Source organism: Gambusia affinis, linkage group LG10 (genome assembly GCF_019740435.1).
Source record: "Gambusia affinis linkage group LG10, SWU_Gaff_1.0, whole genome shotgun sequence".
Classification (NCBI taxonomy): Eukaryota; Metazoa; Chordata; class Actinopteri; order Cyprinodontiformes; family Poeciliidae; genus Gambusia; species Gambusia affinis.
The window spans coordinates 22391859-22416276 of record NC_057877.1 but is presented as its reverse complement, the minus strand read 5'-3'; the positions used below and the strand labels follow the sequence as shown (position 1 = coordinate 22416276).

General features: G+C 36.8%; 2 protein-coding genes across 3 annotated transcripts; one reads left to right on the top strand and one right to left on the bottom strand.

Annotated features, from left to right (window-relative positions):
* Positions 1–620: 620 nt before the first annotated feature.
* On the top strand, positions 621–3305 carry LOC122839105 (angiopoietin-related protein 4-like). Its single transcript, XM_044130423.1, has 7 exons — positions 621–1161; positions 1246–1356; positions 1446–1527; positions 2142–2255; positions 2360–2455; positions 2545–2826; positions 2920–3305. Exons 1-7 carry the CDS (start codon positions 697–699, stop codon positions 3066–3068), a joined length of 1299 nt encoding a protein of 432 aa, XP_043986358.1. The 5' UTR covers positions 621–696; the 3' UTR covers positions 3069–3305.
* A 1211-nt stretch (positions 3306–4516) lies between these two features.
* On the bottom strand, positions 4517–24418 carry LOC122839103 (dipeptidyl peptidase 9-like). 2 transcript variants are annotated; one of them, XM_044130421.1, is made up of 22 exons: positions 24229–24418; positions 22662–22796; positions 21645–21735; positions 20096–20340; positions 18607–18719; positions 17792–17965; positions 16154–16322; positions 15956–16066; positions 15255–15383; positions 14031–14092; positions 13851–13951; positions 13577–13754; positions 12153–12312; positions 11997–12076; positions 11139–11309; positions 10005–10137; positions 9744–9889; positions 8571–8717; positions 7468–7620; positions 7202–7344; positions 6800–6911; positions 4517–5713 (listed from the first exon to the last, which is right to left on the bottom strand). In XM_044130421.1, exons 3-22 carry the CDS (start codon positions 21698–21700, stop codon positions 5621–5623), a joined length of 2676 nt encoding a protein of 891 aa, XP_043986356.1. In that variant the 5' UTR covers positions 21701–21735; positions 22662–22796; positions 24229–24418; the 3' UTR covers positions 4517–5620. The 2 variants fall into 2 exon arrangements, with proteins under 2 accessions (XP_043986356.1, XP_043986357.1); XM_044130422.1 differs by lacking the exon at positions 22662–22796.

Genomic DNA, 24418 nt, shown 5'->3' with positions numbered 1-24418 from the left:
AAACAATAACTAAAATTATCATTGCACCTCAAAACACAAAATCTTGTATTTTTGGTCAATTATCTTCTGGCTAATATGTTAGTTCACTTGAAATAAGACAAAAAATTAACATTTAATTGATTGTTGAGCCAATATTTCCTAATATTGATCATGACAAAATATTTGAACATGTTATAAGTGGAACTATTACTTTTAATCAATATCAGGGAATAATTGATTTCAAACTAGCCCGAGGTCCTGCTGCAAAGTTATTTTTAAGTTAGTTTTTTTGGTCTATAGCAAATATCTCAGAACTTGGTACGATTTTGCAGCCTTGAAACTTACATTTTTACAGTTTTTCTTATTCTTTCAAAAATATAGTATGTAATACTTTTTTGTTTAGCGTCTATGAATGCAGAACAAAGTAATGCATTCACCTGAAAAGCATAAAAATAAGCAGTTTGGTTTACATTGAACTGGAAATTCAGATGTTTAGTTGCGTCATAGCCGAGCTCCGCAGTATGAACGAGTTTCCCCTCCTCCATCCTTCCTGCGTCTCCTCCCTCTCCTCCACCTCCAAGCAGCCAATCAGGCGCGCCGCCTGCTGCAGCTCAGAGCTATAAAAACCTCATGAAGCCATTCACCAGCAGACAACTGAAGAGACTGCAGCCCGATGCAAAGAAGCGCTGATTTCAAAACAACCCAAAGACCAGAATCATGAAGATGCCCCAGGTCACCATCCTCCTCCTGAGCGTCCTGGTCCACGCCGGCGCCGGCTTCCCGTCGGACAGAACCCGCCGGGAGAAGCACGCCTCCTGGGACGACGTGAACGTCGTGGCCCACGGCCTCCTGCAGCTCGGCCAGGGCCTGAAGGAGCATGTGGACAAGACCAAGGCTCAGATGAGAGACGTGAACGGCCGGCTGACGGTTGTCAATGGCACGCTGGCGGAGCTGGGGAGGAGGCAGGAGCAGCAGGGAGAGGCGCTGATGACCCAGAGCAAGGAGGCGCAGGGGACGTACAGGCTGCTCTCCCAACTGGGAGAGGAGGTGAAGCTGGAGGTCGGTGAGGTGAAGAGGCAGGCGGAGGTCATGACGTCCAGGATGGACCGCCTGGAGGAGGTTCTGACGGAGCCGACGAAGGACGGCAACGACAGCGAACACGAGAGAGTTTCATTCATCCAGGTGAGTTGGAATAAAGCTTCCACGCTTTAAAAGTTGATTTCTGTAAAGCAGTTTGAAACTGAGCGTTTTTTTCCCCTCGTCCAGAGGCTGATGGTGGCTCAGAACAGACGAATCGATCAGCTGGTGGAGAAAATCAGGCAGCAACAAGACAAACTGGAGAAACAGAGTCTACACCTGCAGGCCCTGCAGAACAAGGTGAGACGCCTGGAAGCAAACCTGCGGCTTTGTGACGTCAAACAAGCACCAGAATGTTTCTTAATCCTTCACCAATTGTTCTTCTGAAGGTTGCGCATAAGAGAGTGAAATCCCACAGACGAAGAGACGAAGAGAGAGCACTGAAAGGCGAGGCAGAGCTCAACCAAGCAGGTAACTTTCTACAGTTTCAGCTCGTTAAAAAAACCATTAGTGAAAACTCACTGCTCCTGGAAAAACAAACAAAAAACCCAATAAATCTAACGAGTAGATTTTAATTAAATCACACGCCACGGAAACAAAGTATTACCAAGTTTTTTGGTTTAGTTCCTACTGCAAGCAAGTAGATACACCTGAAATAAATTCAACACTTCAGATTTAAAGATTTAAGGCCTTTTTATAATTCCACTTATTACAAAATGTCTTGTTACAAGTGAAATAATCTTCCACTTAATCAATTAAGTAGGAATTATTTGATCTAAACTGGCTCCTACATGCTGCTGCAATGTTGTGTGTTATTTTAATTTGAAACAAGATCAGAAATGCTTAAGATTTTGTGTTTTTGCAGTGAAACAGCTAATAATGGATTGTAAAAAGACATAACCAAACATTTCACCTTTGCACTTTAAGTTATGATGTCTGACTCGCTGGCAGAGTCGTTCAGAAACAGAGCAAAGTTCAGAAGAAATGGCAGCAGAGTTAAAAGGAAAAACAAAAACAAGGCTGTTAAATGTGACAAAAGGGAGCTAAAACACAAAGTCTGATTCCTGTTGTGCTTTTGTTTGCAGGGTTGGCCAGAGATTGTCAGGAGGTGTTTGCACAGGGAGCGTCAGTCAGCGGCGTCTACATGATTCAGCCAGACAACTCAAAACCCTTCAACGTTCTCTGTCAAATGACTCCAGGTGAGTTTCTTCACGCCATTTCTGAGATTTATCAGAAGATATTTTCACAAATAAAAAAAAAAAAGGAGTGGAAAAACTGATTTGTTTTCTTGTTTTTTCTGCAGATGGCGGCTGGACAGTGATCCAGAAACGCCAGGATGGATCTCAGAACTTCAACCAGCTTTGGGAGAGCTACAGGAAAGGATTCGGCGACCTCAACGGTGAGTTTTATAAATTTTAATGTGAAAGAAAGGTCAAAATTTTCCAACATTCAGAAACTAAATGTAATTTTAAATTTTTGATCTCCCAGGAGAGTTCTGGCTCGGATTGGACCACATCCACTCCATTTCTAAGCAAGGCCAGTACGTCCTTCACGTCGAGCTTTCTGACCAGGCCGGGCGGCGCCAGGCGGCTCGCTACCGGTTCCAGGTTGACGGAGAGGAGAGGCAGTTCGCTCTGCACCTTGACCTTGACCCTTCGTCTGGCGTTCAGGAGGGAATCGAGCCCACCGGAGCGTCCGGACTCCCCTTCTCCACAGCCGACAGAGACAACGACCTCGCTGCGGACGCCAACTGCGCCGAGCTGCTCTCAGGTACAAAACCGTCTCAGAATCCAGATTAAAAGTCGCTCCAATCGGCCCGACGATTTAAACTAAACAGGATTTTCCATCTGTGTTTTTTCCCAGGCGGTTGGTGGTTTAGCAACTGCAGAGAGTCAAACCTCAACGGAAAGTTCCCTCAGCGCCACAGGGGAAGACGGGCCACGTTTCAGGGACAGTTCGGCCCGCTCAGCTCCACTCTCCTGAAAATCGCTCCGGTTTCGAAGACGCAATAAGACGGCAGCACTAAAGTCACTTCAACCCAGAGAACATCTGGGTCCTTAACTACTGACGGCCTGGAAAGACGCTGACAACGCACATTACTAATGTCTGCTGATGCACTGAGCGCCTGGTATTTCTATGCAATGCATACGAGGAAATGGAGTCTGAGCTGAAACGTTCAGTCATGTTGACTGGAACTTTATTCCCCTTTGTGAGGGAACTTTTTATTAAACGTTATCTATTTCCTTCAATTACGTTTTGCTTATTTAATACATTGTTTTTTTACTCATTTGATTACAGTTTCAAATGCTTTTTATTTTGTATGAATAAAAATGAACATGGAAAAAAAAGCTGGAAGTTATTTTCTGAGTCATTCATAATGTACACTAAAAAACAACAACAGGTGATTTAACTTAAATATATTCTGTTAACTGGTCACAAATGATCTTATTAAGTTTATTAAGTCTGACAAAGGTAATCTAATTACATGTGACTAATAAACCCATTTTCCCCATTCTCTTTTTTCAGTGCATTTATAAGATGTTCTATAAAAATGCTGGAAAATTTAAACTTTTACTATAATGTTTTAATGTAAAAGTTTTTTTTAAACAAGGTGCATTCTGATAGAAACTCTAGACTTTTTAATATTTAATCCAAACCAAACAGGCTGAAATTCAGAATAAAAACCAGACAGAAAACAAAAAGAAAACTATGGTTTGGTTTTCTAAAAGGTTTGGCAGCAGAAAACAACGCAAATGGTTTAAATATGTGTTAACTTTTGTTCAGGTGTTTATTATTTTTTCTGTAGAGTAAAAACTTTAATTTTAGAAGCCACTGGATTTCATTCAATACCAATTTAATTCCCTGTATTTTTACTGTAAAAACACAAAATATTAAGTATTTTTTGTTAATTTCTTCTGCAAACATCTCAGCATACCCGAAATAAGACTAAACTTACAAATAACTTTTCAGCAATATATAGAAACTTGTTTTAAGTCAATATTTCCATCTTACAGATAAAAATACTATTTTCACTTCCAGATTATTTCACTTATAATGTGTGAAGAATATGTTTATAAGTGAAATAATCTGGCACTGAAACTAGTGGTTTTTATCTTATCAATATTAAGAAATTGTTTACTTAAAAAAGGTTGTATCTTGCTGAAAATTTACTAAATAAATAAAAAAGAATGTTGCAATCTTAACCCACCCCAAAACCTGACCAGGTTGGTTTAATTTAGTGTCAGAAAGGAATAAAAAGTTGAATATTTTATAGTGTATGTGACTATCTGGGTGCAATTATATTCATATTTGTTAAAAGTTCATGTTGAGGTTTCCAAGCCACACAAACGACACTCGGCCTTTAACTTCAGTGTCATTTAAAATCTGAAAAACAGGCCATAAGAGAGCAGCAGGCAGTTATTACAGGGTCCATAATATAAAATAACCAATACAAAAGCTGTTGGGAAGGTGTGAAGATGTGTGCAGTTTAATCTTTTAGCAATGGATACAAACTGAAAGCTGACAAAAACATAAAATAAAAACCACTTTGCAAGATTTGGGGGGAAAGAAAAAAGATTGTTCACTTCAGTTTATTTCTTCAATAAGAGAGTACATTTATCACGATTAAGGTCAGCAGATGAAAACAAGGCGTTGAGTCTTCTGACCGATTCCCTGATTTATTTTCAATGTGAGCAGGTGCTCCTAAACTCTTGCAAGGCACCTCAGTTGTCTCAAACATCATCGTTCAGGTCAGCTTCTTGGCACAAAGGTAAATATAATGTATTGTGCAAAAAGTCCTCAGCAGCAGGAGAAAGGAAAGCTCTTCAGGAAGTTAAAGCAAGCGATCACAAACAGGTCCCAGGTAACTCCCAACATTTCTAAAAGATTTTTTTTTTAAATAGTACTACCTAAGAAAAATGTGGAATTTACATATTTTCCTTGGAATAACTGCATAAAAAACAACCTGTGACAGGCGTAAGACACAAATCTCATAGCAAAACACGATAAAGTGTCCAACAGCGGGTGTTGAAATCACACTAGTTTGTATTCAGAGACAGAAAAGTGAGTTTTGATTCACAGAAATGAGTTGCTAAATTAAATTGCACCAAAAAACCCCAATAAATCAAAACATTGTTGTAAATGGTCCACATGTATATTTTGTTGCGATGCTAATGAAAGTACGTAAGGCAGCATTTTAAACATCAAAATTTACTCCTGTTGCTTGATTTCAACACAAAGAAAATAAAAAGGCTTTACTGTTTCATAATCTGGGTGAACAGCGACCTCTGCTGGCGTCAGAGATTAACACAACCGTTCACTTTACTCCTGAATTAAACATGAAAGGCGACCAAACATCTGATATCCCAGCAATATTTTGATGCTGAAAATGCTGCTGGGACTTTAAGACTGGTGATCAGCTCTGCAGGTGTGACGAGGTTCGAAGTAGATTGCATTCAGCTGATCATAAAGTCAAGTAAAGTGGAGAAGCAGGTTTGGATAAATGCTGAGCGTGAGAAAAGAGAGGCAGGAAGGAAGGGAAGGTTGGAGCGTGTGGAGAGGCTTATCAGAGGTTCTGCTGGAGGAAGTGCAGCAGACTAATCTCGTAATGCTCTCCGGACTCCGGACACCTGATGCTGTGGCGTTCGTTGGGATAAATCTGGAGAAATGGGGGGAAAAAAATACATTAAATGACGCGTTTGATGCATAAGGAGAAAACAAGTATCTTCAAAATATCTGGCAGCCATTTTGGACATTCAAGCTCAACAAGATTGTAATTAATCAATAAATAATCTCAAGTTATTTTGTACCATTTCTGTTGTTTTGTTTACTAGAAAAATCTGAATAAAAACTAATTATGTTTAAAAATGTGTCCCTTCATCTGATAGCACTGCACAGGTCAAGTTTAACAACCAAAACAAATTCAAGACCAACTCTATCAAAATAAAATGTTAAAATATAAAATGTGAAAGTTAAAATGTGGCCCTGAAATGTTTTTAGACATCTCAGCGTTTTAAAACAGAATCTGTGCAAAGCTAAAAACGCAACTAAATACTGATAAATAAAGACAAAATCTACTAAACTCAAATTATTCATGTTTTCTACAAATTTATGTTGGATATTTTATTAAAACCAGGCTCCCAACATCAAACTGGTAAGAAAACAAACTGGATAAATAGATGGATGAACGGATGAACAGATGGATGAATGAACAGATGGATGAATGGATGAACAGATGGATGAATGGATGAACAGATGGATGAATGGATGAACAGATGGATGAACAGAAGGATGAACAGATGGATGAATGAATGAACAGATGGATGAACAGATGAATGGATGAAGAGATGAATGGATGAAGAGATGGATGGATGAACAGATGAATGAATAGATGGATGAATGGATGGATGAATAGATGGATGAATGGATGAACAGAGGGATGAACAGAGGGATGAAGAGATGGATGAATGGATGAAGAGATGGATGAACGGATGAATGACTAGATGGATGAATGGATGGATGAACAGATGAATGGATGAACAAATGGATGGATGAATGGATGAACAGCTGGATGCAACATTTAGACAACAGGCCAATGAATCCAAATCTATTTCCAGAATCTCTTTTCCTTTTCCAAAAACTTCCAGGCCTGAAGAATCCATTCATCAGATTCCAGATGTTCCAGATGAACTGATGAATGGATGAAGTCTGTCACCTTCCTGGTTAAACATCATCATCATCGTACCTGAAGGCTGTACGGCTTTCCTGCTCGGATGAGCTGAGACACCAGGAAGTTGGTGTGGAAAAAGTGAACATTCTCGTCTAGAAACCCGTGAAGGATCAGCAGTCGGTTCGGCCTGCAAGACGCACAGAGAGACGTGTCGGCCATTTTTATTTATTTACATCCACAGACTTATCAGCAGCAGCGGTTGCCACTTTTATTTGGATCTTTTAATGTATTTTCAAAATTTTATAAAAATGTTTAATCAGTTAATGAAAAACCTACAGAATGTGCAAATCAATAAATAATTCATTCAAGATTCATCAAGTTTGAGGGCACAGATGCTCCCTGGTTGAGGCTTGGGCATCAATATAATCTGTTTTTGTCTGGTAAAGCCTGAATTGGGTTTATATTCGGAGGTCTCACTCGCTGGGCAGTTTGTCGACATGCAGAGCGACGGAGCACGCTTCATATCCCTTCTGGTTTTTTTCCGGCGTGTCCAGGTATCGCTCTGTGTAGCCGGTGTCGTACGCCATCCACAACGTCACCGGCGCTCCGGCGACGGCGACCTGATCGACACACAAAACGAACCTGAAATTATGTCTGATTGATCCTGCGACAATTAGAGAAACACAAGTTACAGTGACACATCTGGCAGTAGAGACGAAGCGTTTCTGATTTCCTGCTGTCACCTTAAATATGTCCGGTCTGTGGATGAGGCCCATGAGGGAGAGAAATCCTCCGTACGACCAGCCGTGGATGGCGACGCGGCTCAGGTCCACAAACTTATACTTGTCAGCGATGTAGTGCAAACCCTCCACCTGGTCGTCAATCTCCACCAGACCCTGGATAGAGAAGAACCGGTGATCCTCACCATTCTCTTTAAGATCACATTTTCTACACTGAGCACTGGGAACAGATTGACTGGTGTAACTTTTTTAAAACAAATGATTTACTAGAGCTGAAACAATTAATCACATTAATCGTCAACCAATTTAGTATTCAGAGTGACAAAAAAATGCCATTTGCTGAAAGAATAACACAGTAATTATGCCAAAGTGTATAAATATATATACAGTACAGACCAAAAGCTTGGATACAACTGTGTGTCCAAACTTTTGGTCTGTATTGTATATAAATAATCTACATTTAAAATAAAAACATTATTTTTCTGTAAATATGTTTTACCCAGAACTCCTCCAGTGGCATAGTTTTAGTTTCACGCGGCTCAAATTTTGTAAAAAATCCCTCTTAAGTACCATTTGAAATCCAATTATTGATTGGTTAATAAAAAAGTGTACAACACTACATATATTTTGCATTTAAGATAAAAAAAAAAAATTCTTTGTCTGTAAAAATGTTCTTCCCAGAACTCTTTACGCGAGTAATTTTTTGCTTCATCTGGTTCAAATTCTGTAAAAAAAACAACAAAAAAACAACCAAAAAACTCAATTTTGCCATTCATTTATTAATTGGCTAATCCAAAAGATAATCCACAGATTAGCCCTACAAGGAAATAGATTTTAGGTCAAGCAGAAAAGATTTAAGATTTTCAAATTTCTTGACTACAAATTATCAAGTACACACTAAAGGAAGTGTTGCAGTTTATGAAATAAAATGTTTATTTTCTTATTTTAAAAAAAAGAACAGAATTATTTATTTGTATATTTCAATGTACTTCTAATATTGTATTAAAAAGAAGGCTTAAGTGATTAACTTTTTTATCTGATTAATCGTTAAAGTAATCAATTAATCGATCACTAAAATAATCATTAGTTGCGGTGTCCAACGATACCATTTTGTCCTTCACAGCTCCTTCAAACTTGAGTCCTCGCTGGCAGGATCCCCGCCCGTCGATGACCAGCACCACGTAGCCCAGGCAAGCTAGCGTGCTTAGCCGCAGGTACTTCACTCCTTTATAGGAGTTATTCACCAGCTGCACCTGGAGGGAGAGCGAAGGGTTAATTCAATGACATATTTTAACTTTGCTTTAATCAGCGTCGCTTTACTAAAATGTGCTGCAGTTTAGATCAGTTTAATCACTGCAGATAAAAGTTTATAATTATTTCTGCTCATTTTCATTCTTGATTTATTTTAGTTGTATTTACTGAGTGAATGAAATCAAAAATAAAATGAAAAATTAAATAAGTGGCTGTTCAAGTTTCCTGTAGCTTCACCAAATCTCACTGTATAGAATGGCTTTGGCCCATTTCTGAAGAAAATAAACTAGTTACGTCATCAAAAACAAAAGAGCCTTCCCGCTAATAAAAGCACTTTTAGCTCTGTTCATTCAGAAATTAAATTCTCCTTTTCTACGTATATTTATCACAGTACAATCTGCATTTTGTTTAGATTTGAAGTTTTACTTTAAGACTTAGAATTTGGGCCCTTAATAAACCTGAAATGCATAAAGATATCGCAACAAGTTCTTAAATCGCTGAAACACTATTGGAATTTAAGAGAGGGTTGCTAGGTAACGGAGCAAGGCTTGGCTGGGGTTGCTAAGCAACGCTGCAGTGACTTTACATTCAGAAGGTTAATTTAAGGTTAATTTTCCAGACATAAAAAAATTAACTCATTGCCAAAACACGGCTCGGTACTTTTTAAGCGTTTGGACTATTTTTAGAAGCAGTTGAGACACAAATGGAAGTTAAAAAAAATAAGAATTTTGTATAATAGTGCCTCTTTAAATCTGGATTGAGTATACAGGATTATCTCAACTAATGAAAATAAAATGTTTTGACAATAGAGAGACTATACACAAACAGTTGAAAGTCATCTGACAGGAATAATCTAGTATTAATTTGTGGAGAAACCAAGGAAAAATGAGATCTGAATTCACTTTACATGTAGCCTTTTCTTTGTTCTGGCCATATATTAATATTTCAGACTAGCTGCGTACATTACAAAGGAGCCCTTCTTTGTTCTATTGATTCCAATGTTTATTTTAAAGTGGAAGAGATCAAACCTGAGGACCACCGTAGACAAACACAACAGTGGGATGCTTCCTTCCAGCCACCAGGTTGTTTGGTTTGTACAACATGCCGTAGAGCTTAAAGCCCGACTTCCCAGTGAAGCTAAAGATTTCTGGAGGCGGAGCATCAAAGTGGTACGCTAAAAACAAAACACAGGAAATTAAAACTTCTGTCGCATAGCAATATCTGCCATAAATATTAACCTTGCATTATGTTTGAGCTGAATTAAATCAGTTTAAGGTATAAAGCAGTACCAGAAGACTCCATCATGCTGGCCCAGAACTGAGGTTCTTTGTGCAACGGGTCGCCGTCCCCGACCAGCTTATAGATGTGAACACAGGGAGCGGTGGTCAAACTGCTGTAATGGCTAATAAACATGTCAAAGGTCTGTGTGGAGGAAGAAGGAAAAGGCTAAATTAATCACCCATAACATCTCAGATTTATTAAGAAATCAATAATTAGTTCTGAGCGATATTAAAATAAAATCTGATTTTTTTTTTATACACATCTGATTTAAATTTTTTCTTGCTTTCTTTTCTAAAAAAGATATTGCTAATCTCACAAAGTGGCTTTCATTTCAATCATCTGCTCTGAGTGGCACAACGGAGCCTGGTTATAGAATTAGTATTATTTTATTATGAGAATACAGTCATAATATTAGCAGAACAAAGGCACATTTTTACTAGAAGAACGTCTTAAAATTACAAGAAAAAATGTTAATGAGAAAAAAGTTTCTAGAATTATAAAAGCATTTCCAGAGATGAGACCAGCTCAGTCCGTGTGACTTTATACAAGTAAAACTCAGTCGTTGCTCTACTATTTCAAAGTCCTGTGATAATAATATGATGCTGACATGAATTATTTCCTTATCTGTAAAATGGATACAAACTTCTAACTTCACAAAATGCTCAACATTCCCCCGTTAAATTTTTTGTGTTGAAGTTTTCATAAAATTACTACTCAATTCGCCTAACTTTATTCTTGTGATATTATGTCTTTATAATTAAAATGAAACTTCTTAGCCTGGCCTTCATATTTCATTGTCAAGATTAAAACCCACAAACAAGATGCGACCCTGGGAGAGCTGATGTCACTCTGAACTATGGAAGCCAAAAGATTCACGATTTTCCAAAATTTAAATTGTCAAAAACCATAAATCTAATAAATGAAATTTATTTAACACCCAGCCCAATCTATAATTTATCTACACAAGAACCAAACAGAAATATGTTTAACCGTTTAATGAAGCAGAGATCAGAGAACGCTACTTCTCAGTTTGCCTTCAAATGAAATATTAAGCTAAATTAACAGCTGAAATATTACCTAATTTAAACCCCAAGCAGGAAACATAAACTAGATAATTCAGAGGAGTTTGTGGCAGTAGGTACCTGGCTCACGGAGCAGCTGTGGGAGAATCCGGGTTTGGTGAGTCTGACGATTTCCCCCGGCGTCTCGTAGCTCACCACGTACAGGTGATGCTCCAGAGGAGAGTCTTTGGTTCCCTGGAAGTAAACCAGCTTCGCCGCCTCGTCGACCCAAATCTGAGGGCTGCAAGAACGCTGCACCGAAAACCAGACAAGAACATCCAGAGTTTATTAGGAAAGAGCTTCGTCCCTTTAATCTAGATTAGATTCCATTATTATTTACATTTATAGATTGGAAAGGTCTCTTTAAGAAAACACTTGCTTATATTTCACAGGCCATTAGAGAAAAATAGTTTCCACTAGGGATTCTAACTTATAACTAACTTACAATTAACTGTCAATAAATAGTTTAATAGATTAAATTTCATTCAATCAATTAACTAATAACGTCCGCTCAGAGCTTCTGGCTGTGTTGTAGTTTGGTCGCCATCCAGCAGAGGGCACCGCTTAAATGTCTTGGTGGATTAAGTGTTTGTTATTTTTTTCTACTGTGCAACCTAATAGGTTCCTGTTTTATTTGTTTGAGAAATATGTCCAAGTTTAATAATGAGAGAAAGAAAAAAAGTTCATTTTTAATTTATTACAGCTTAAATTGCTAAACTATTATGCACTTTTTTAAGTTTATAAACTTCATGTTCCTTCTTGATGCAAGAGAAAACTCAAGTTTTTAAGCTGCTTATCAGATAATCAACTTTAGATTAACTCATTAACTGATTACTTGCATCCCAAGTTTGTACAAATAGCTTTACAGGAAAATGTTGACTTTATTAGCTGTAAAAGCCTGAGATGTTTACTAAAAGTTTAACTGGGGTGAAGCTTCACCTTTGCTCCGTGATTGGCCAGCACCTCCCACTCCCCACTGGTCACCGTCACCTCCTCTTTAACTGGACACTTAAAATCACCTGGTGGGAGAAAATGTTTAAACTGAATATCACAACGTAAATGTTTCTTCTTCAACATGTTTCTGTGAGGCGTTACCTTCACAGTGAGTGTATCCTTTGGCCCAGTCGTATTTGCCCCGCTGTAAGACTGAGGTGATCTTATACAAATGGCAGAAGCCCGTTTTAGACTCGTTTACTGTGATGAAGGTGAACTCGTCATCAGACGTTTGGAGGAAAGGATGGAAGATGTCGTGCACCTGCAACACAAACAAACAGGGATGTTTATGTGGATTTATTCGATTTTCGGCTGTTTGTTACCATTAAATTCTTCAAATGAATACATTTTAACATCTGACAACCTAAATAAAAACTAAAGGTTGTTTTCAAATGATGTTAGTGTCTGTGACATCACTGTGGATGAATATTCGTCGCTCGTTTCAATTCAGACACATTGGAGGGTTTACAGATATGAATAGACTGTTTTTGATAAATATCTGCTATATATTTAAATAACTTTTATCTTATTTTATACTTTAAAATAAGGAGAGATGGAGATTTTGTTGACATAAGATGGATGGAAACATTTTCTTCCAAAGTCAGTTGGTATTTGAGAAAAATGATGTTTTAAAAAAACTATTTTATTTCCTCCAATTTTAAGTCAATACTTTTGTTTGGGAGCACAATTTTGTCCAATAAAACTGATTTCTGACTAAAAATGTACAAACTAATAATAAAAAGGAGAAAAAAAATAGTTAAAAAACATTACTGGCTCTTTTGGGTCATTATTTTGTGAACTTTTACTGCAATTATTTAATCAAACAAACTTACAAAAATTTTAAATCTGCATTTGTCATTATATGTAATAACAAATTTAAAATATATTGCTTTTTATTAAGAACCATTGTATTTCAGGAGCTGCAGACACTCATATAGAAGAAAATGTATCCATCCACTTCATAATACCCAAAAATGTTTCAAATCTAAAAGCAGAAATAAAATTATGGTTCTCTGAGATAATATTTTAAAATCTATTTTTTCTTACTTTTTGTCATTAGGTTGGAAACAGTCTACATTTTCAGAATCAGAAATCAGCTTTATTTGGCAGAAAAACATTTTTAAATTTGATTTCAAGAGTCAGAAATAAAATAAAGTTATATTTCTCACAAAGATGAAGAGAGAAGAAAATGTATCTGTTCACACTATTGCAAAAAAATGTTGCATCTTTGTTTATTTTAAAATCTAAAAACAGAAAAAGAACGATTGTTCTTCAGCAGATATTCATCAAAATATATAAAATTCAAAAAATTGTGGCTCTAAACAAGTTTTATTCATCTGGACTTTGAAAGAGGCAAAATGTCTCAAAGGTTGCAGATCTCTGATCTAAACCTTTTAAGTGTGACAGAAAAGCTCATGTGTAATACTCATGGTACTTTAGTCGCTTTGAATTCCTTTAAGCAACGTTTAATTTTCTACGATGCTGCTGTAAGACAGTCTGAGACAAAACGGTGATGAGGAGCTCACATTGATCCAGATGTCGCTGGTTTCTCTGTAGATGATGAAGGGATGGACCGAGTCGCCCAGAGCCTCCAGGCTCTCCCGTCTTTTCGCTTCGTCCTGTTGAGCCGGGACGAAAAGCGCCGAAGGAAGCAGGACCAGCTGAAGGTTCTGCTGCCGTCGGTCCATCATGACCGCCCACGCGCTGACAGAAACGGAGAGGAAGAGCCGTGACTCGCAGCAGGAAGCTTAGCTTAAACCGCGTAGCAAACTGAGCTATGGTTGAGTTTTACAAACTTACTATCGGCCGTCTTTTGTCCATCCGGCTCTAGTGATGTACTCGATGTTGGGAAACAGGCAGTTAAAAGGAACGGGCAACACTTTCTCCTGCGTGCTGACGATCTGAGAAGAAAACGGCGTCACATCAGTCGAAACTTCATCTGGACTTCTAGGTAAAACTTACAATGTAATGAGGACTCACCTTTCCAACACTGTCTGCCCTGATTTCAGCTATCTTCAAAGTGATTTCAGGATTGTTACTGCCTGAAAAGTAATTAAACTTGATTACACAACCTGATAACGTTTCTTGGCAGCAGTTTTGTGTTTTAAATGGCACATTGCTCTTAAAGCTGCAGTACGTAGCTTTTATAAAATATATGCTTTTTACATATTTGTTTACATTTTTGTGTATAATATGAGACAGATGATCTGAAAAAATTTTATATCCTCCACATACTCCATGCGCTAATATTACCATCAAAAACAACCAATCAGAACCAGGAGGAGGGTCTAATCGCTGCCAGTCAACCTAGTGAACTTGCTGCTAAATAATCTAATGACGGAGAAACGACTCACCATTACAGAAAACCGTTTATACGCTGTAATTTGTGAGTATTCATAGCATGCTGTGCTGACGGGGAGAAGCTGTATCGTGGTGCACATGGGCATGATTGACAGCACTAAGCCCCTCCTCCTTCCTCTGATTGTTTTTTTTTCTAGCTAGCACTGGGAGAAGACAGAGGTCCTGGATTTTTTTCAGATTATTTGTCTCATACCAAACTGCCACAACACAGTGACAGTTTCAACAAATATGTAAAAATAAACATATTTTTTAAAAAAGATAAATAATGCAGCTTTAACCCCAGTAGTTTCTATGTTTTGTTGTTGTTGTTTTATGCACAGAATGCATGTAGCAAGAAAGTAGCATCCAGCCCACTACCAATAAGTTCACACTTACTCAAGACAGATGCAAAAAAGGCTATCTAGCTAGCTAGCAAGTATTAGCAGCTTGTTACTGGTCGCACTGAAGCCTTGAATGCAGTGAGTGATGATGTCTGCAAACCTTTGACTTATATAAAAGTCCAATAAGAAAAAACCTAAATAGCCACAACAAAATTTAAGATCTGTGATTAATGCATTTAAAACTAACATTTTCTTTAACAAATTTAAGACATTTTAAGGCCTTGATTTTAGATACACAAATTTAAGGCTTTTTCAGGACGCATGGACGCCTCGTAAAAACAAGAAACAGCATTGATCAAACACCAAACAGACGTCTAGTGTTTCTTATGTGCTTGGTTAATTAGATTCTGACCTGTCGGTCTTTCCCTTGTGTAAATAAAACATGAAAACATGTCTATGAATCTGGTTAATAGACAGGAAAGTTAGTTAATCTGATAAAACTGAGTTATTTTTGGCCTAGTACCTGCGCGTGGGTATCTGTAGACGTCGGTTTTCCGCTCCTCCAGAGCCGGAGATGGAACATGGATGATCTCCACCTTCGACTCGTCCACCTCCTCATACACAATCTGCAGAGTTTTCCCACCATCAGGCTCTGAGTCAAAGAAAAATACCAATAGAAATACATTAGGCAATCATTGAAAAGGTAATTTATTTCAGTAATTTGATTAAAAACAGATTGAAAATGTTTACACTCGGAGAAGTGAATTTCCAGGTTTTATTTCAGGTTGGTTTTTTTTTTTTTGAAGATTATGGCTAAAAGTAGAATCTCAGATACGATTTTCATAATTTCTTTCTTTCCAAAAAGAAAAATTTCAAAAGAGAAAATATCTTCAAAAAGTGGTTTTTATTTGAGTCATCTTTTCTGTTAATTGTACAACAGAGTATTTGTTTGTTTAATTATGAAAATATAGTCATAATATTAGCAGAATAACATTAAAATTAAGAGAAAATATTTGTTCTATAAATCTAGATATGATTTTCTCTATTTTAAATGAAAGTAAATGAACTTTTCAATGATGAATTTATGACTAACACAGAAAACTGTTCACCGCTAAGTATCTGCCAAATATAAGAAAGAAAAATTGAAAGTGATTTGTAGTTACAGTTCTCAAACCATCAAAACATTAAATAAAAATTAAAAAACAAAAACATGATGATATTTACCTTCGCGTGCGGCTGGAGACCACCAGTAACCAGTGAAGCGATCAAACTCTTCCTGAGTGACAAACGTGGCGACCCCAGCTGATTTAGGATCGTCTTTAGGGTTATTAATACCTGCACCAACAAAAAAAGAAACATGAAACAAAAATGTAAGTAACACATTTAATAAAGAAACAAAATGTAATCTGATCCGGTCCGGACCTTTATGGCAGAAAGTGAGCCTCCTCTCTTCTCCAGTCTCCGTGTTTGTCACCCAAATGTCGTTGTTGTTGATAAAACCGATGAAGTTGGGGTCCGCAGGGCAAATTTTGGGGTCCATACGTGTGCCTGAATTCTGGCTCTTGATCTCTATGGGCTTCATCGGAGAAGTCTGGAAAAACCATAAGCCAAAGAACAAAACTGTATTTTATTTTTATCAATAATTTACAGCAGATCAGAACTTAAAAATATCTAAAAGCTGCTAGGAGAAATGGGCAAACAATTATGGAGAGAATGGTGCAGAAACACACATCACAATTATCCTGATATCAGTGTGTTCAAGCCATACAGATTACAAGTTTAATTTTACATCTGATGAAATGTAAAAGTAAATCAGTATATTAATTAAAATACATTTAAAAACACATCTTGTTTGTTATGATCTTTTAAACAAAAAAACCTGCATGTTAACAGAAATATTTATGTCAAACTGAAGAGGTCAGAATAGTTCAAATTAGTTTTGTGTTACATCTCTGAGGGTTAAAATACATAATAGTCCTTTTATAAAAAGCTGGACAGAAATATTTATGTCAAACTATATATAGTTCAAATTATTTTACACCTCTGAGGGTTAAAAAGTCCAAGGACAAATGTGAGCGAAGTGCTGAACATGAAGGCTGAAAACTGCACAGCGTGTTTTCTCTATATGCTAATGAACCGAGGGAGTCCCTCCAGTGGGAAAAGCTTCAGCTGCAGTGAACAAAGCAGCAGCAGGAGTTTCCCTGGTGGCCGTAACAACCTTTTCATATCACTTTGCGCTTGCAGAACGGAAACCTTCAGGTTACAAAAATAAGCAACGTTCATCTGTACTTTTCCTTTCGATTGGACGCATTTCCTGCTATACGTTCCTCTGTCGTTACGAAGGACCCAAGGATCCGTTTATCAAATTAAATCAGTGACTGCTCTCTCAAATAAATCGCTTTTTACAATTTTACTCTGGATAATTATCTATAAAAATTTCTTTTTTTTTTCTCCACAGTGTCTGAGCTAAATGAACTACAGATGGTTAAAATGCATCCCCGGAACCAGAACCACAACTGGAGAAGCAGCGTTCAGCTTCTATGCACCACAAATCTGGAACAAACTTCCAGAAAACTGGAAAACAGCCGAAACACTGACTGCCTTTAAATCTAGACTCCAAGCCCAGCTGTTTGGAGTTGATTTTTAAACATAATTAATGAAACATTATTCAATATTTTGATGCGTAGCATCACCACTTGACAAAATGTAATGTATCAAAAGTTGACTGTGTGCTATGACTTTATAAAAACACAAAAATACAATAAAAAGCACTTCAAACGGCCTTGTTGCTGAAATGTGCTAGACAAATAAACCTGAATGATTGACTGATTGATAGAAATAACAGCTGCCATGAACATGAAGAAGTCTTCATGAATGTGTATGACATTTACTAATTACACTTTTGATGCAACTTTGCATTAAAATTCTCATTATTTACCGAGTGACATAAACATTCATGACGTATAACCAAATATTTTAGCTTTCCAAATTGTCTCCTGGCAACTGTGATGCAATAAACCCAAAGAGATCCTGCAACTATGCATTTGTCTTTCAACTCACAATGAAAGAGTTGTTAGCGCCGTCCCGACAGTAGTACAGGCTGCTGTTGGCCTGGAACAGGAAAAGCCCGCTGGGTTGGTGGTAGTCATAGGCGGTGATGCCAGATACCCCCAAACGTTTTCTCTCTCGCAGCAGTTCCTCCTCCCGAGAGAAGCCCCCGTGGTGAGGACTGGCCTGGGGTCAGAGGTGACAGCGGGACACAGAGCGTGACAAACCAGGCCGATCACAGCCAGGTCAGAAAGTGTTTGCTCAGAGGATTGGAGAAAAAATAAAAATCCAAACAGTGGGACAAGATGAGACACAGAGCAGCTGCTTTCTGTTTGCTCTACTTTAAAATATTTCTCATCTAGCCACTTTAACTCCTTCTGTTTAACATCAAAACATGTAAAAAGATGCAAATAAATAATTGAAACCTCCTTTTAAATAAGAAAATAAACATGTTATTCCCTAAAGTGCTATAAAAACATTACCATTCTTCTATCAATGTTTTTTGCTGAAGTTAATGTAGAGCTGATCTGTTTTAGTTTTTGATAAACAGATTAAAACTGAATAGCAAACGTGATTAATAACAGATTTTTCAAAACAGAATTTGAACTAGTTAAAACTAACACTTGAGTTCTGGATACAACATATCTACAAACAAAGAGGATTTATTTTTTTATCTTAAATACAAACTGCATAAACTTTTGTACAGTTTTTGCTCCGAAACATTTTTTTGAGTCTGCATACTTCAGTTTACGATTAATCGATTACTAAATTAGTTGACGATTAATTCAATAACTGATCACAGACCTACCACCACAACCTCTCTTTACCTGAAAATGGTCCAGCATCGGTTTCCATGACAAAACGAGTAGCGCGTCTTTGCGGACCTTCTTGGGAATGTCGGAGTAGAGCAAAGCGTTTTCTCGGCTGGCGTAAGGCATTCCTGTCAGGAAGAAACACCACAGATCTGTGAGATTAACTCCAGATAGCAGTGATGCCTCTGGTGGTAGGAGTTTCTAAATAAAATCTAACTTCTGTTCAGGTTTGTGAGCCTTTAACACTTAATCAATGATTCATAATGAAGTGGTTTGACAAAAACGTAAACACAATTCGACTGATTGGCTGCTGATTGCTTTGCAGACCGTCTGACCTCTGTTAACGCAAAATGGGAAAATTGAATTATGCCAACAAAGCAGAAACTGTGTCCCTGTGTGTGTTCCCCATTTTCTCCAGCTGCACACAGGAAGCAGCCTGTGCGGCTCTGCAGACACGTAATGGGTTCGTAAACAGACGCAGGCCGGATCCTCTGACTTACAGGAGAGCAACATGACTGGATCTACAGGCACCAAGGACAAAACCCGCTAAAGACACTAGAACATTAATTTATTCAGCTTCTAGATTTATTAGGGGAATTTCTTTTGATTGCAGTTTCTGGCATGTATGTAGATTAACGTTTCAAAGGCAAACACAAAACAATATATTTATGTTCTGTCAATTAATTTGTTGGTTTCCTTTCCTACTAAGTTCAGTCTATATGACATTATACAAGAAAAATAATAGTCTGGGTGGCCTTGTCGCAATAAACAATCAATCAATTAATCACATGTTAAATGAAAATGATCATTTTAGTTTATCAGCTTTATTGTTTCTTCCTGGCTTTTTCTCTTCCTGTTGATGACACTAGATGAAAAAGGCCTTCCTCGTTTCCTTAATGGAGGGATGTGCCCGTCTTCTCCATCTAAATCTATTGATTATTGAAGGGAAATATAGTAAACAAACTTATTACAGATTATAATGTCTCTAAACAAACTTTCCCTTCAAAAAAATAATAATAATCTGAATTGAAACAATAGGGCTCATTTTAATTTATCATGCAGTAAATTGATTTTCTTATTGGGACAGACTTACAAAACAAGTCTCTTTCTTCCATTATTTTTTTATTATTATTTTGGCTTTCATTTTAACGCTGTAGTAATTTGGGCCACAAATCTCTAGTGATGTTTTATTCTAAAACAGACATAGTCAAACCCAATAACTAATACAGGCAAAAGTTTTCAAAGATATTTCTCATTTTTGTTGCTGAATAAATTGAGTTGATTTCTTAACCAACAAGTTAGGAAAATTGTCCAACTTTGAGGCCCTTTTTTAATTAAAATAAATGTTAAAACTGTTTACTGAGCAGGTAAGAAGGAGAGAATTCACAAATTATTTTGCATTTTTAACTGAAAGAGTTTGGACAACAAAACACACTGTTTGTTTTTCACTTCCTCGGAACCTTTCCAGAAATAAAAACCTGTTTTTGTTGGTTTCCGCTCTTACCGAGGTAGTAGATGCGGTGGGAGTGCGGACTGGCCTCGTCTTTCTGGACGAACTGGAAGTCGTGCGGTGCCTTGTTGATGACCACTCCCGTGTTTTTGCGGCTGCTGTGGATGATCTTCCGCAGGCCGTCCCAGGAGTGTTTCTCCACCTGGAACTGGGTGGGATTCACGTCCTCCATCTCCACCACCTCTGTGCTGTCGGAGAGCTCATCCACTCCCGTCATGCCTGCCAGTGCGTCTCTGATGCTGCCGACACAAGAAGATTCATCTAAATACTGGACACTTCCAGTACCAGACCTTTATGCTTTAAGATCGATTCTCAATACTTCAGTAATTTGAAATAATGTATCTTAAGAGGACAGGAGACGGGGATGAAGGGAACTACTTTTTCTTCCGCCTGGTAAAGGTGTAAAGCATCCTACTGCTGCTCAGTCACTCAGACTCAATGACGGATCATGGAAGAAGTTACGCATGGAGATATTTCAGCTTGCATTTTATAGTAGTTCATAATAATTAAACAAGGATTTATTTCAGTAGTATTATTACTTTACCAATTTTTTTTGTTTGCAACAACTTTTTCAAATTTTTTTAAAGATGTTTTGTTGTTAAAAGAGCTTAGCTGCTACCTCGATGTACTTCTGAGTTTAAAATGAAGAGGGATGTCTAGTGTTATTTTTATGAACCCAAGGTCTGAAATACAAAATGTTTTTTTTATTTTTTTAGATTTAACAGGAAAATTAAGTGTTTTTGCACAAATTATCGGTATTGGATCGGTATCAGATTCAATTTCACTCAATATAAGATTGGAAAGGAAATTGGTGGTGTCAAACGTCAACGACTAAATATCTTTTTGAGAAAAGAACAAAACTAGAAAAGTAAAAATGGATTGATTTGTGAAGCTAAACTTAAAACTAGAGTTGCAGCGAATGAGTATTTGAGTAATCGATTATTCTTTGGATTATTTTGGCAATTAAACAAATAAAAAACATTCTGCAGATTTTTCATCAAAGCCTTTTTTAATGCAATATTTGAAACGCATTAAAAGATACTTTATTCACTTTTTTTAAAATAAGAAAATTAACATTTTATTTCTTAAAATGGAACAACAGTATTCCTTTAGTGAGCGGTTGATTATTTGTAGGTAAAAAGCACAAAAATACTCCAAACAACATGTGAAACGTTTTGATCATTTCTTTGTATTATCAGATTAATAATTAGATTTTACAAAGTTTCTCATTCGGATCTTTTCAAAGAATTTGAGCCAGGTTAAGATAAAACTTTTCCACTTGAGGAGTTCTGGGTAAAACATATTTACAATGAATATATTTTAATATATTTCTTACAGTTTTCATGTTGTTTTTTTCAGCAAACTGCCTTTTGTAGTAATAAGAATACTCCAGTTAATGATTACTCAATTACTAAATTAGTTGATTCTCATTTCCATAATTGATAATAATCCATTGTTCCAGTCAATAAAAGAAATAAAATTTCTGTACATACATTTTTTTTAATAAATGAGAACTGGAACCAGATAAATAAAAGCCTCTTACCTTTCCTGGCTGTCTTCTGTTTTGTCGTCGGTTTTCAGCCTCTTTATCTTGTGCATTAACTGTTTAACAACCTGGAGCCAGATCCGACCGCCTGCAAAACGAAGTAAAGACATAAAAATTATAGAAATGTAATAAAAAGGCTTGTTCTGAAATAACAAACATTTCTCAATGTTTACAGAAGCAGCCAAAAGGAAAGTTAAATGTGGCTTAAATTTGTGACACATTGCCACCGAACCAGAGCCTGATTGTGGGGCGAAACAGCTTAAAAATAAAATCTGATTTTTTCATACAAGATCCAAATTTAAAACGTCCCCCACCCTTTTATTTCCTAAAATGTTCTTCATTTTGAACTAAATATTTTCAATCTTCTCTTCTGGGAGTTGTGTGACAGAGTATTTAGAGCCGTGCCTTATTTATAGTCATAATATGAGCAATGATGAGGCAATTTTACCACAAAAATGACAAGAAAAAAAAATTTTATGAGAAAAACTTCTGCTCAGTTTGTGGTTCTTTTTCCAAAGTCCTGCTGCTGATAATAATTTGATAACGTGTTGAAATATTTTTTCTTTTCTTATCTGTAAAACAAATACCAAAGTCTAACTTTTTAAAATTATTTTTCACATTGAAGCTCTCATAAAAGTTTCACTTAATTCTACTAATTTTGCAATGTTATTCTGGCAATATTAACACTTTATTCTCGCATTATGTCGACTTAGCTGCACAACTTTATTCTTGGATTAATACAACTCTAATCTTGTAATATTATGACTTTATTCTTGTAATTAAAATAAAAATCTTAGCTTATATTCCATTGTAAAGTTGATCTAAATTCAAAGTCCATATAAACAGAAGCTGTAAAACACACTTGTGGAACAAGATGGCCGCCCTGAGCGCGCTGACATCACTCTGAGAAACCCAAGAAGTGCATTGGTGGGGAAAAAAATTTTTCGAAAAAATTGCCCTTCAAAAACCAAAACTGTGATTAATTAATAAAGTGGATTGATCGCCCAGCCCTACCTGATCACATGCTGAAAACAGCGACTTTTCCCTAAGCTGCTTCCTGGAGGATCCGCTCCTCTTCAGCTGATCGGCGCCAATGTTCTGGTTTCTCACCACGTGTGAATCAGCTGCAGCGCCCTGACAGCTTGACGTCTGTGTCACAACGGTGGCAAATATTACACTGTAACTCCATATTGTGCTGCAGGATGTCTCCTGCTGCCTAGTTCTGGTCCAAATCACCAGAAGATTCAGCTTTATTTACCAAAATAAATCAGTTTGAATGATTGAATTATTAACACTTTTTAGTACATCTGAAAAGGTTTAGCAAACCAATGGAAAATTTTGTTTAAGTCAAATTAAAACCCATTAAAATATTTGAAAGCATAAGTTTACATAGAATGTATAAAAATATTTTCCCCTCATATATAGACACTCAATTAATACTAACATTTTCAGTTTTAGTTAGGATTACCAAGATTATTTTTTTTAGCAATAAACAATTAATCAATCCATTAATCACAACGAGTTCAAATGAGCCTGATCATTTCAATTCAGATGATCCAGATTTGTTGAAGGGAAATTTTGTTTGCAAAAGCCATTTTATTTTTGGTTTCGGTTGTCTGTGGGTTTTATTCACGTACATTAACACCACCACATTTCTGTATAATTTTTTAAAAAATTGGTCTGATGTAATATTCTTAAATGCTTCTTTTCCATTATATGCAAGCAGAGAAATCATAATTAATAGAGATAAAACATCAGTCTGTGTGTAATTAATCTACATTATATGTTGCACTTAGTGAATTGAGTTGATGAAATGCATAAACCTTTTAGTAAAAAAGGTAAAAATGTACATTGATTGAAATGTATGACACTAAAAGTAGCAATAATACATTTTATAATCTTTTTTCTTGTCATTTTGTTTACATAATTTTCAATAGAAGGAAATTTATCTATCTTCTTTTGCAGACGTTTTATGTTTTTCTTTAATTAATAAACTAAAATCAAAAATAATTTTCAATATCTACCATTTCTCAACAAACTCTAAATTTTCTCTATTCAACAGGTCATTTTACATTTGCAGCTCTAGGTTTTAATAAGCAAGACTGAATACAAAAATGTTTTTTTCAGATGCTAAAGGTTATAAACTGACAACACTCTCTGGAGTGAATATGAATAATTTTGATTAGTTTTGTTGATGTGAACCTGTAGTTTACACAGAACAGAGTGTTAGATTTTAATAGTTTATCTTGAACTACTAAAACCTGAAACTTCATCAGCTTATCCATTCTGAGTTATGTCATTAAAACAATCTCAGCAGGAACATAAACTCAGTTTGACACTCCGGTAAATCTTGAAGTGACTCACTGAGTGACATGAAACATCTGGTTGAAGGTGCCCCGTCACTAAAACATGGCAAACGTTCTTATAAACCCGCTCCGGATTCTTGAAATTTCGGTTTCGACCCAGTCAGTGTGTATCATCAGCCGTTGAGTTTTAAGCTAGCTAGCACAACACGCACAGTAAACAGGATCAAAACAGATCGAAACGGAGTTAATGTCGTTTACACTTTCTGCCCACAGACCTTGAAAGTTTGTCTCCTCCTCTCGGTTTGAGTGTTGCGGTCCAAGTGGGGAGTCAGAGCCGAATAAACCGATGAAGTGGGCAACTTTCCCGGAGAGCAGCTAGCCGCTCCGTGCTAATACTTGAGCAACGCGGAAAGAAACGGCGAGTGGAAATCACGCTGAAACCTTTACCCCGGATATGTTGGGGGC

Excerpts from the sequence above, each read along its gene's own strand:
- LOC122839105 (XM_044130423.1), top strand. The coding sequence starts at position 697 with ATGAAGATGCCCCAGGTCACCATCCTCCTCCTGAGCGTCCTGGTCCAC. Across the intron at positions 1,528-2,141 it reads GGCAGAGCTCAACCAAGCAG|GGTTGGCCAGAGATTGTCAG; the intron begins GTAACTTTCTAC and ends TTTTGTTTGCAG. Across the intron at positions 2,456-2,544 it reads AGGATTCGGCGACCTCAACG|GAGAGTTCTGGCTCGGATTG; the intron begins GTGAGTTTTATA and ends TTGATCTCCCAG.
- LOC122839103 (XM_044130421.1), bottom strand. The coding sequence starts at position 21,700 with ATGCACAAGATAAAGAGGCTGAAAACCGACGACAAAACAGAAGACAGC. Across the intron at positions 14,093-15,254 it reads CTACAGATACCCACGCGCAG|GCAGTAACAATCCTGAAATC; the intron begins GTACTAGGCCAA and ends ATTACTTTTCAG. Across the intron at positions 5,714-6,799 it reads GAAAGCCGTACAGCCTTCAG|ATTTATCCCAACGAACGCCA; the intron begins GTACGATGATGA and ends CCATTTCTCCAG.